Below are 12,002 nucleotides of genomic sequence, written 5' to 3' on the forward strand. Positions count from 1 at the left end.
AAAAAGAAAAAAGAAAAAGCCAGACCAATTCTAGTCCATCCCCCTCCAACCCCCGCGGGCTTGCACGGCCCGACTAATAAAAGACATCGGGCCACTGATATGGCCAATAGCTAGAACTTTACTTTGCTCTGATCTTTGACAAAAGCCAGGTCAGCTTACTGAATAATGCGACTCGTGAAGAGTAACCATCACGGACTAGAACTTCCATACCGCAGTTAATTTTGAAAAGCTAAGCTTAATTTCTGCAAAGACATTTATTTTATCCCAAAAGATCAAACATACAGCTCCTAATAATACTTTGCGACCTTTCATGGCAAGAGGTGAAAGTTATTGCGACAGAAAATAAATTTAAAAAAAGAAATCAAAGACAAGAATAAATAATCAAATGACAATGAATCGATCATATTTAGCAACATCCGATGAAATAAGTCAAATCATTTTTCAGAGATCTTTTTTAACTCATTTTCTGTCAGCACACTTAAATGGAAGATTGACACTTGGCATTTTATGACCGCAGTGACACTAAATATAGCAATTATCATTTAGAATATCCGACTGAACAATAAACATTTGCGTATTTATTCATACATTTTCAAGAAAGAAAAGTCATCAAGTAACATCCAGCTGCATGGCCCATTTTTTTTAATACATCAGGAAATCCATATACCAGTACGTGTGCATTTTCAATTGCATCCATTTGTTTGAGAAAATATGTACAGACGTCATTTAAATCTCTGCCGGGTTTTTTCACATACTTTGACATCCTTTGTTGTTGATCTACCTTTTGTAACCTGAAAGAGTTTAATAAAGAGAGAGTTCTCGGAGGAGGACTTTTGGAAAAGTTTGGATTTTTACATCTTGAGTTTTCTACGGTCTTCCCTTCTCCTTGCAAACTCAAAGTTCAGTTACGTCTTTTCTCCTTATTTTAGAGTCTATCAAAACGATTAGCTTATCAGCGTTACAGGGAAACCTTTGCTTGTTTTGAATAGAAAATATTGTGGTGTCAACATTTATTGAGGTACAACATGCTCAAATGAAAAGTACTTGTACCATCGAAGATTTTTAAAAAGGGTAATCTTTAAATCTCTGGTAGTTTATTTACTATGTAAACAGACATTCAAAAATAACAAATAAATTGCAATTAAAAAAACATTGAGTAAATGTCTATAGTAGTTTGTATGTAACAAGCCAAAATGAAAACAAAACCTTCTTGGCAGAGGCACAAATACAACTACTACAGCTGTTGCCACCGCATTCCATCTCCTGCGTCATCGCTCTGAATGCTAAATCTGGAATATGGGGCCAAGGGGGGAAGCACCGCTTGGGAGACATTTGCTGTTAAATATAGTGTGTAATAAAATCCAGACACGTGATACAAGCGAGGATACCTCCTCCTTAACTCGCCGTGTCCTACTACCGCACTACGCCGTCAGAGATCGGCCGCCTTCCAACTGAACATTCCGATGTTCTGTAACTGTGTGCTGAGGCAATGTTTATCTTAAAGGGAAAGTGCACTTGGCACACGGCCGAAAACTCAGTTGAGGAGGCGGCCGGTGGAAGGTAGGAGGCTGCCGGAGTACTCAGAAAGCGGCTACTGTGTGTGGGACGTCCAACATTCCCACCCCAAATCCACACGTTGACCTGGAAAGCCACCCACTGCCTCGCCGCTTGCTCACTTTGACGAGCAGGACGTGAGCCAAACTGGAAACGCGCTTCATCACGCGCACACACTCACTTGTAGAGCGCTCATGTGCATGCATGCTTGGCCCATTGCCAGCGCTCACTTAAGCAGATTTTTTTTTGCCACAAAAGCCAATTGTGGGTCAAGGCTTCACACACATGTTGGAAATGTCTGCAAGCACAAGGGTAGCTGACGTCACAAAAACAGTGTTTGAGACCTATTGTGTGTAGTAAAAATGTTTCAAAAGTTGGGGGGGAGTGAATGCAGGACTGCTTATTTGAGCATTTGAGGGGTCTTCCTGGACGCTAAAGGGTGTCTGCAAGCACCACGTTATTGAGACATCGCCTAAATCAAAAGGCATGTGATGTAATTTTAACCAAAGCAGAACATTGAAAAAAAAAGTTTTAGGGCTGTAACATATATATATATATATATATATATATATATATATATATATATATATATATATATATATATATATATAGGATACAGTTTTTATATCCAAATACAGGTATTATTAAACATAAAATATCATTACTAGTCATTGTCATTATTGTTAGTCATTGTCAAAAATGTACATTATTTCCGATTTGGTGAGCAGATATGTAGCAGTTAATGTGCAAACATGTTAATGATTTCCTAAAGTATCAGCAAAAATCACCAGTGTTGAAACCTAAAAAGACTATAAATGTGCATTTTCACATGAGATGAGACCAACATTTCATACATTTCTCAAAAACATGGGTGACCAAATTTTAACCCCAAAAGATTAATCCCAACATCAACAATGTTATAATATCAAGAAATATCAGCTGAAAAAATGCCCGCTCCACAGTAACTTTTATTTAAAGGTGTATTGTGAAGGTTTCTCTTCCTCACTCAGCTGCCTTCTCTGGTCTTATCCGAAACTGCAGCATATGTGTAAGGTTTCTGCACACTAACATTCACCTCCCCCAAAAATGCGTAGTGTTTGACCCATAATGCTCTGAAGCTAACCAAAAGATACGAGCTAAAGGATAATCATAAATAAAAAGTTGAGGTTCTTTGAACTCATTTGGGCAGTGTTAAAACAGGAGCCATGTCACAATTTTCAGTTTTAGGTTACTTAAACACAGCCAACGTGAAATTAAAACTAGTTCAACCAGTTTTGAAAGAATGTTGAAAGAAATATAGATTTGTTTTTTACTTCAATAGATTTAAAGAAGAACAAGAATGGAAACAGCAACACATTGTAAGGCTTGTCAACATGAACAATCATAGGAAAATACCATAGTGCAAAGTGTAAAATAGACATAATGTTTATATTTTCTTACTTATCAGTATTTTGAGTTAGCTATGTTTTACAAGTGAGGCTACACAAATTTAATTTTTGTCTAAAACAAAAAGAAATCTGGGCTGACTACCTCAAAAAAAAAAAAGTAATCACCTGTTGCAAAAAAAAACAAAAACAATGTTAACCAGAATAAGAAGTGGTCAAAAGGACACTAAAGTACAAAAAGCAAAAGCAAAAAGGACACTAAAGTACCATTCGTCTCAAAAAATGAGTGCCTGCAGCCAACCACAATCACTTTTTAATGTATTAAAAAGAAAATCCCCCAGACGTCAAAAGCAAGGCCGTATCAGTCACACTGTCATTCATTTCATCTTCTACAACACGACTTGCAGAACCGGAACAGGAAAAAAAATTGTTTGGTCTGCAACATTCCTCGGGGTGGAAGATATCTTGACATCTTAATTTTGTACGTTTGTGTGCCTCCCAGGGTGTTCCCAGAGAAAGGGATACACAAAGCTTTTGAGATTAGCCTGTGTCTAACAGTAGGGGGTTGAACTGAGATCTTAAACTAAACACCCACTGTGGACATTTTCAGTTCTATCACCTGAAACGCCCAGTATAAGACCTTTTTGAACCAGCAGCTGACCAAGATGATGGTGTGACAATTCTTTATCGATTTAAGACCAGTATGAGTCCAGGACGTAAGAAGGGGAGAGAGGTGGGGGGCGAAGGTGCTCAGCTTGGTTTACAGCTGACCCGATCTACCCTGTCAGACGGTCTCAGAGGCAGTCCACAGACCATCTGGACCAGAAGAGCTTTACATTAACAGTTCCATCCCTTCACTTCAGACACAAACACTAAAAAAATGCATCTCTTAACAATTTTTACACCTTACACAATGTCTGTTTCACAGTTCAAGAATGTAGCTTTCACCGACTGTGGCAATAAAATAAACACTGACGCTGAAAAGTGAGCTATCGCAAAAACGGCCTACACCACATAGTTTTCAAATTAACATTCTTAAAACAGTCAAAATGGTCAAAAGTAACTCAAATTGGAACACATCCCTGCTTGGGTTAAATTGACCCAGTTTTATGGGCAGTTTTGAGGTTTATGGGTTGTTTTACACAAATCGACTTGAAATAACAGGGAGATTTTGTTTAAAAACACCAAAGATCCTGGCACACATGCCAAAAATATTGAATTTGTACAAAAACATCCAAAAAGTTACAACAAAAAGTCAAAAGTAGCAGTTTGGTCCATTTATCACCCTGTTTGGAATATTTTGGGCGTAGATGAGCATTAAAAACCTCAAAGTTACCATCTGAAAAAAAAAAGATAGTTTTCATGTCCTTTGAACAAGAAACCTGCAAATAAACAAGCAATGACACACATGTTTACACCGAAGGAGTCTTTACTAAACCCAGCAAAACCGTATTTGTGCATCATTTTGAATGTGGGAGGTTGCATGAATTAATGTTTCTTTAAGTTGACAATGACATATGTGATGAAATTAAGGTAATGTTTATAACATCTTAAAGGATGCCACTGGTATTTTTCCACAGAGGAAATGTTTTGCAATAATCAATGTTCGTCAATGAAGCAGTAAATTAAAGGAATCACCTTTTTTGTCCATTCTCGGCTTTCTAGAACTAACAAACACCAGCATTCAAAACAAGAATTGCACCCAACCTAAGAACAAAAATATAGACACCCAAACTCCTTTTCCATGTACCACCTGGACATGTATGTGCTATTGCATATCCAAACTAGGGATCTCGAACGTAGTGCCCACAGGCGCCATAAGAACACCTGAGTAGATAATGGACTAGTTCTGGAAAAAGCTCACCGGGGATGGGTCATTGTGATTTTCTGGAAATTTTAATTTGTATCTCGTTTATTGTTTTAGTGGTTGAATGAGCTTATTCTAATGACAATGTAACAAAATGGAAGTTACAAGATGTTGTTTTTGAAAATTAGATCAAATGGGTAGCCTTTTGCACTAATGAGCAACATAAAGTAGCTCTAAGCTTCATAAAGGTAGGTGACCCCTGGTCTAAAGCATAAAGGCAGAAAACTGACCTGTCTGAAATGGTCATCAAAGCTCCAGTCAGCCTGGCCATTGGGGGATGTAGCCGAATGCGCGCCCGCTGGTGAAAGTTCCTCGTCAGGTTCTTGCTTAACCCGAATGGGTGGGGACGGCGCCCTCTGCGGAACGGACGCAGCAAAACTGCCGTAAGGTCGGGCGGGCGGCATGCGTGCAGCGCTCTGCTGCAGCGCCAGCGTTTGCTTGCGGAGAAACTCGAGGCCACCGGCACCACCGCTGCTTTCCATGTCCTCATCGCTGCGCTCGTCTCCGTCCATCATCTCGTTGTCGTCGTCCTCCTCGGCCGAGTCGCGGCCTCGGTCCTCGTCGTCCTCCTTCTCAGAGTCCACGCTGCTCTGATTAGTCACACGAGGAGGCGGTGGGTGCGGCGGCGCCGTACCAGCCAGGCCTTTGCCCATGAAATTGGCCCCGGACGCCCGGGCCGCCGCTAGAATTGCCTGCTGGGCGGCCACCTGCTGGGCGTACATGATGTGGGCCTCGCGCAGCTTCCTCTCCTTGCGCTCCATCTCCAAGCGGGCTTGCTGTTGCCGCTGAAGTTGCTCCATCACCGCCTCCAGCTTCATTCCTCCTGTGGAGGTGTTCTGAGGAAAGGCTACACCAGGCTCCTGAGACATGCTGGGCTGTGGGCAGTTACCATACCATCATATACCATGTCAATAACAATGGCAAGAAACATTTCAAGGACACTGCTCATGCAGGACACAAATCCATAAGGCAGGGGTCGGGAACGTATGGCTCACAAGCTAGATATGGCACTTTCATGACTATATCCTGCTCAAAGATGGAATAAGAGCCATAGTCATAATTTCTGTGACTTTCCAGTTTTAGAGTATGCGATGCTGAACTAAACCCAGAAAACCAATGGTTGGGTCCAAATTATTTGGGGCAAAGTTTCAATGACAATTTACACTCATGGTGTTAAACCAACAGACTGAAAACATAGCTTGCAACTTTTAATGTTTATTTTCCTTTTTTTTTTGTTTATACTAAATGTTATTGCTTGAAACTGTGAAAGTATATACCTTACGACTTTTGCGCGGATTTGTTTTGTTGCTCATTGTTATTGCACCTCTTTTCATTGCGCTATTGTTACAATGCACTTTTCTTTTTCACTCATAAACATTGCACTATTGTTATAACTTGGGCCAGTCTCCAAGCCTTCCGATTTAAATGTTTTTTTCACCTATTTATCCTGACATTATTTTATCTTTTTTTCCCTTTAACGTTTTTATTACATGTTTACCCTGGAGTGCTATGCCTAATCTCGTTGCATACTGTGTTTCACAATGTTGATATCAATGACAATTCAACAGACCTTGTTTTGGCTGTATGTCTCTAAGGAATTATTTGCTCAGAAGCTCATTCATCATTCTATGTTCACTGTTGAGACACTTTATGATGAAAACCCGAAGAACAAACTGGCGCCCAAGAACCCAGAGCAATTGGATTGGGTGAGCGGTAGTGTTGGGTGGATCTCTGCACATAAAGAAACTCCCCTAAATACATCCGTATCCTTCGGGTTTGCAGTATTTCATGACGTTTTTACTATAGAACTCTGCTGGCACCTCGTTTTGAAACCATTATTTTTGACAAATTGAGCCACAGCGATCATAATAAACTGCAGGAGAAAGACCTATTTTAAGTGGTATATTAGTTGATTATGGAACCCATGCTCTTGCATGATTGTTATTTAATAGATTCTTATCAAACATTACACAGTGAAATAAAATGTAATGAAAAATTAGCTTTTATCTGGGCAGCGGGTTTGTTGATTTGTTTGAATTTTGCCTCAAAATATATGGCGTAGCTCTCAAAAACATTAAAATCTAAATATTTTGCTTTCATGGCTCTTGGAGTCAAAAAAGGTTCCCAACCCCTGCTATAAGGCCTTCCAGAGACTGTCAAATAATCATAAAAGTTGGGGGGAAAAAAACAGTCCAAATCAAAAGACAAATTTAGGACCACCTCCCTGAAAGCCAGAACTGCATTCCTAACCTGTTTGAATGCAAATCACATGCAGGATCCACTTAATCATTGTTGTGTAAGTTTCATGTAATCCAAAATGTGCCCAGGAGGCAAAAATGAAGAGCTCATTCAGAGTTGTGCAAACAAACAGTACAAGTAAATAGTAGCATTTTATTGTTGTTCACATGTACAAACGAAAATGAACTCGTGTAAAATTATATAAATGATTTTAATAGTGGGGACTGATAAACCAATAAGAAAACAATATAATAAATAAGCTTGATGGATGGAGGTTTGTAATGAGACGTACATAATGGATCTAACAGATTACAAAAGTGCTATTTGTGATCACTCGATATCATTACCCTGATAATATATTTGATTAAGATCCCAAGGCGTCTTCAGAAATATAATCAATATATATTTATGATTATATAAAAGGAAGGAAGACTTGTAGCACTTGTAAAGTATATTCAGAATAAATGACAACAACAACAATAATATAATAAAACAGGCTTTTTTTGCTGCTCCATAATTAACTGACCTTGTTTGACTGTCAAAAGGCATCTGTTGTTATAACTGATTCTGGAAAAAGTCATTAGTAAATAGTACACAGTCACAACATTTTTCATTTTGTTTACATTTTCAGAAAAATGATGTTAATGTTTAATTTAGAAATAAATAACTTATTTGCTCGCCCATGTTTCACTGACCTTGTTTGTATGTCAGTATAAATATCTTGTTTCAACTGGTTTAGGAAAAAAGTAATTAGTAAATAGTAAATAATAGCGTCACAATTTTTTTTCATGTTGATTGTTTTGTTCACGTTTTCAGAGAAAATTACACTGACATTAAATTGAAAAATAAATAAATAACTTTTTATGACCCTCATGTTTGACTGACATTGTTTGTATGTAAATATACATTGGTTATGATAACTTATTATGGGAAGAGTCATTTGTAAAAACTATATGGTGACCGATTGTGAAAACAATAGTAAATAGTATACGGTCACAAAAATTATAACTTTGTTTGATTACGTTTTCAGAGAAAATTATGTCAATATATCACATTTAAGAAACTTTTTTTTGCCCCCACCGTGTTTGACTGACCTTGTTTGTATGTCAATTGATATCTGTTGCTAACACTTTTTGGGGGAAAAGTCACTTGTAAATAGTATATAGTCATAATATGTATTTTCATACATTTTGGGAGAAAATGACATTGATATCTCCTACCAAGTATGAGGGGGAAAAAAAACAAAAAACAAAAAAAGAACATTTAACCTCTTTTGATCTATCGTGTTGGTCTGATCCCCTTTAATTAATCAATAGACATTAAAATGGTCTGCATTTATATAGCGCTTCTTATCGTTTATGGTGAAACACAGAAGACTTTTAAAAAATGAGACATATGCAGCGAAAGATCACGCTACCCATACATATTGTTCATTTCACAGTACAGAATTCCCAAATAACATTTACACTACATTATTTTTAAACCCATTATCATTACCTCCAGCCAATTAGACTAATGACTGAGTAAAATTTATAATATGGTGTTGCCATTTTGATTAAAAACTGTCATTTTGTGAATGGGTAAGTGTGAACTACATTGTAAAGCACTTTGGGAAAGTGTGAAGCACATTGTAAAGCGCTTTGGGAAGTCTTCATTGACCTGAAAACCGCTGAGTAAATGCAGACCATTCACCATTTTATTTTACTCCCACACATCAAAAAGAGTCAGAGATCAATGTGTGCGAGTTCAGATTTGTGGAATGTTTTTCCAACAAGAGGTCGCAGGTTCGATTCCCGGCTCCTTCGAGTTATATGTCAAAGTGTCCTTGGGCAAGACACTGAATCCCTAATGCCCCCGATAGCAGGTAGTTGCTATCGGTTAGTTAGTATGTAAAAGGGAAGAGTGTGAAGCACATTGTAAAGCACTTTGGGAGGTTTTCATTGACTTGAAAAACGCTATAGAAATGCATAACATTTACATTTACAAGTTACTAAAGATCTCCCAAAGCGCTTTAAAATCTCCTTCTACAGTAATACTACAAAATACTACAGATATGATACAAAAATGAGATGAATATTACCGTAAAAATATTTCAAAATAAAAGTGCAAACATACTCTAAAAAAAACACAAGAATACAACGAGAGTAATGCTACAAAATAAAAGTACAGTAACACTCATTTGTTGTATTAACTTATTTGGAAAAAAAGTTGTTAGTAAATAGTTTAGAATCACTACATTTCATTACGTGTATTTTATTTACATTTTGGCAGAAAATGACGGCGATATTTCACAAAAGAAAAAAAATAAACATTTCAATATTTGTGCTCCCCAGTGTTGGACTGACCTTGTTAGTATGTCAATAGACATCTGTTGTTAGAAGATATTTGGGGAAAAGTGGTTGGTAAATAGTATACAGTCACAACATGCTTCATTGTGTTTACGTTTTGGAAGAAAAATGACTTCGATATATTACACGAATACAAAAAACAACATTTTAACTCTTTTGCTAGACTGACCTTGTTTGTTTACTAATAGACACGTATTTAGAAAAAAAAAAGTTGTTCGTAAATAGTAAGCAGTCACCTAAATCCTCGTTTTGTTAAATGTATTTATGTTTGGGGAAGAAATGCCTTCGACATTTCATCAAAACATAACAAATCCCAAAACTCAATTTGCATTCCTAAACTAGCAATCCGAGACTGGTTAAACGTCCATTTTAGAATGAAGGACGTTCACACGAAATATCCGAGAGTAAAATCAAAAATACTTCATATTTTAGCGTCAAAATTGATTTCAATTAAATTCCTCTTTTTAAAAAAACTGAAGCATATTTGGAACAAAACGACCCGTTTTTACCCGATTCAACCCAAAATGACGTAAAACGACCCCTGTCTAAAAATCAAAAACCAAACTGTCACAAATAAATGTTTCGCCATTACACCTATGTCAATTAACTTGACCATATTTTAAATAAGTAAACAAGTTTTAAAAAATTACACATCATAAAAATTACAATTAAAAAAGTCGAAGTAATAATCTTTGAGGCGTTTTTTTTCCCCTCGGACTTTTCGCTATTATTCCACACCGGCTTCGCGCGCGCTAATTCAGCACATTGTTAGGAAAGAAGCCAAATGGCTATTTAATTTCTTATATTTTCAGCTTATTTGTAAAAGAGTGAAAGAATGTGTAAAGGAGCCAAAGAGAGCAGCTGTACTCACCATTTGCGCCTTACTAGTGCCGGAGTTGTCCACCATGCCTCCCGATTGCCTCGCTGCTGGCACTCGTTCAAACTCACTTGTAAACACACGCGCACGACAGCCCACGAGTGCGCGCATGAGTAATGGCAATTCCGGCTCATTTTAGAGAATAGGCTTTTTCGGCTCGGCTCACTACTAAAAAGTCGGCTCTTTCAGCTCCCAAATGGGAATTCAATTCTTTTGAATTATTTATCAACAATAATAATAAACAGCGTGGATCTAATTGATTACTTTTGAAATTGCATCATGCTACTTTATTGTTTCAATATACAATAAACTTATACCGAAGTTAAACGCTAAAATTGTGTACTAAGCAAACAACAGGTAGATGACTTGACTTATATAAAGCAGTCACAAGCGCCTTCGAGAGAAAGAGAGAGGGAGGGGGAAAAGAGAGAGAGAATGAGAGGGGGAGAAAGGGGATAGAATGATATAACAAAAGATTGAAAAAGAGCAAAAGGGAGAGAAAAAATTGATAAACAGAAAAATAGAGAAAGAGTGAGAGATAGAGAGAGGGAGAGAGATACGAAAAGGGAAAAGAGAGAGAGACTTATTGACCGTATAACAGGCAATGAAAAAGAAAGAGAGAAAGAGAGCAGAAAAATAGAGAAAGAGAATAAGAAATATGGAAGAAAAAGAGAAAGTGAGGGAAAAAGAGAGAGTGGAGAGTAGAGAAAAAGGAGAAAGATATAGAAGACATGGAAAAGAGAGAAAAACAATGAGAGAGGGGGAGAACAAAATAACAAGAGACAAAAAATAGAAAAAGAAAGAGATAAAGAGAATGAGAAAATGAGGTAGAGGGGTCGGGGAAAAGGAAAGACGGGGTTAAAGGGAGAAAGAGAGAACAAGAAGAAAGAAAGCTAGAAAGAGAGCGACAGAGAGAGAGAGAGAGAGAGAGAGAGAGAGAGAGAGAGAGAGAGAGAGAGAGAGAGAGAGAGAGAGAGAGAGAGAGAGATGCGAAGGAAAAAGAGTGGGTGGGCTCAAAAGGGAAGGCAGTAGGAAAGAAATTAAAGCATTTGAGTCGTTTTGTTCACGATCGACCCATCACTAGCCCGCACATACAGGGCGGAAGCAGAGGAAGCAGTAATGCACGCACGATACACGCAATAAAAAGGGTTTTTAAAAGAATTTATTCCACAAATGTTTGCGTCTATTTCACTTTTGACCCAATTTGAATCATGCACACAGTTTGAATTTATAACTGTATTTGCTGTCGCCACTTTTCTTCCAGTGGCGACAGGATAAAAATGAATTGCCTATATCAAACTAGAGTAAATTAAGTCAACCCTAGCCTTTCTTTCTAATAACTCTGAAAAATCAGTCTCAAAGCATCGTTCACTTTGCCTAAATTTGCTCATGAATCTTACCGGTGAGTGAAAAAACGACAATCGGTGGAATTCATATCGTCATATCGTCCAACCTTTTCCACCCGCGATTTTAAATTTAAATATTAATTAAAAGAAGGTACAAGAAAATATGAATTATTCCACAGTGAAAGTTCTGCTAATCAATAGTGTATAAATGATTATTAGTCAATATTGTACGTAATATGAGACAAGCAATTATTATGCTCGTCACAATTCTTTATTTTGAAGCACAAACTCTAAAAATGACGTTTTTCGGCAAATATTACCCAAATATTTTCTCAATACGACTAAATCAAAGGCCCTTTTTACCAGACAATTGCTTGCATTTGATTG

General features: G+C 37.5%; 1 protein-coding gene across 1 annotated transcript in view; it reads right to left on the reverse strand.

The window, feature by feature from the left end:
- Nucleotides 1–10,337, reverse strand: part of LOC148367155 (AT-rich interactive domain-containing protein 3B-like) — a 55,014-nt gene extending 44,677 nt beyond the window's left edge. Inside the window, exons 1-2 of the mRNA XM_088333343.1 lie at nt 10,264–10,337; nt 5,037–5,681 (exon numbers count right to left, since the gene is read on the reverse strand). Coding sequence (XP_088189469.1) covers nt 5,037–5,681; nt 10,264–10,299 — 681 coding nt within the window. The 5' untranslated portion in view covers nt 10,300–10,337. The remainder of the gene's footprint in view (nt 1–5,036; nt 5,682–10,263) is intronic.
- Between the last annotated feature and the right edge of the window lie 1,665 nt (nt 10,338–12,002).

This window comes from Urocampus carinirostris, chromosome 4, assembly GCF_059441175.1.
Source record: "Urocampus carinirostris isolate Australia breed hairy pipefish chromosome 4, RoL_Ucar_1.0, whole genome shotgun sequence".
In the NCBI taxonomy this organism is placed as follows: domain Eukaryota; kingdom Metazoa; phylum Chordata; class Actinopteri; order Syngnathiformes; family Syngnathidae; genus Urocampus; species Urocampus carinirostris.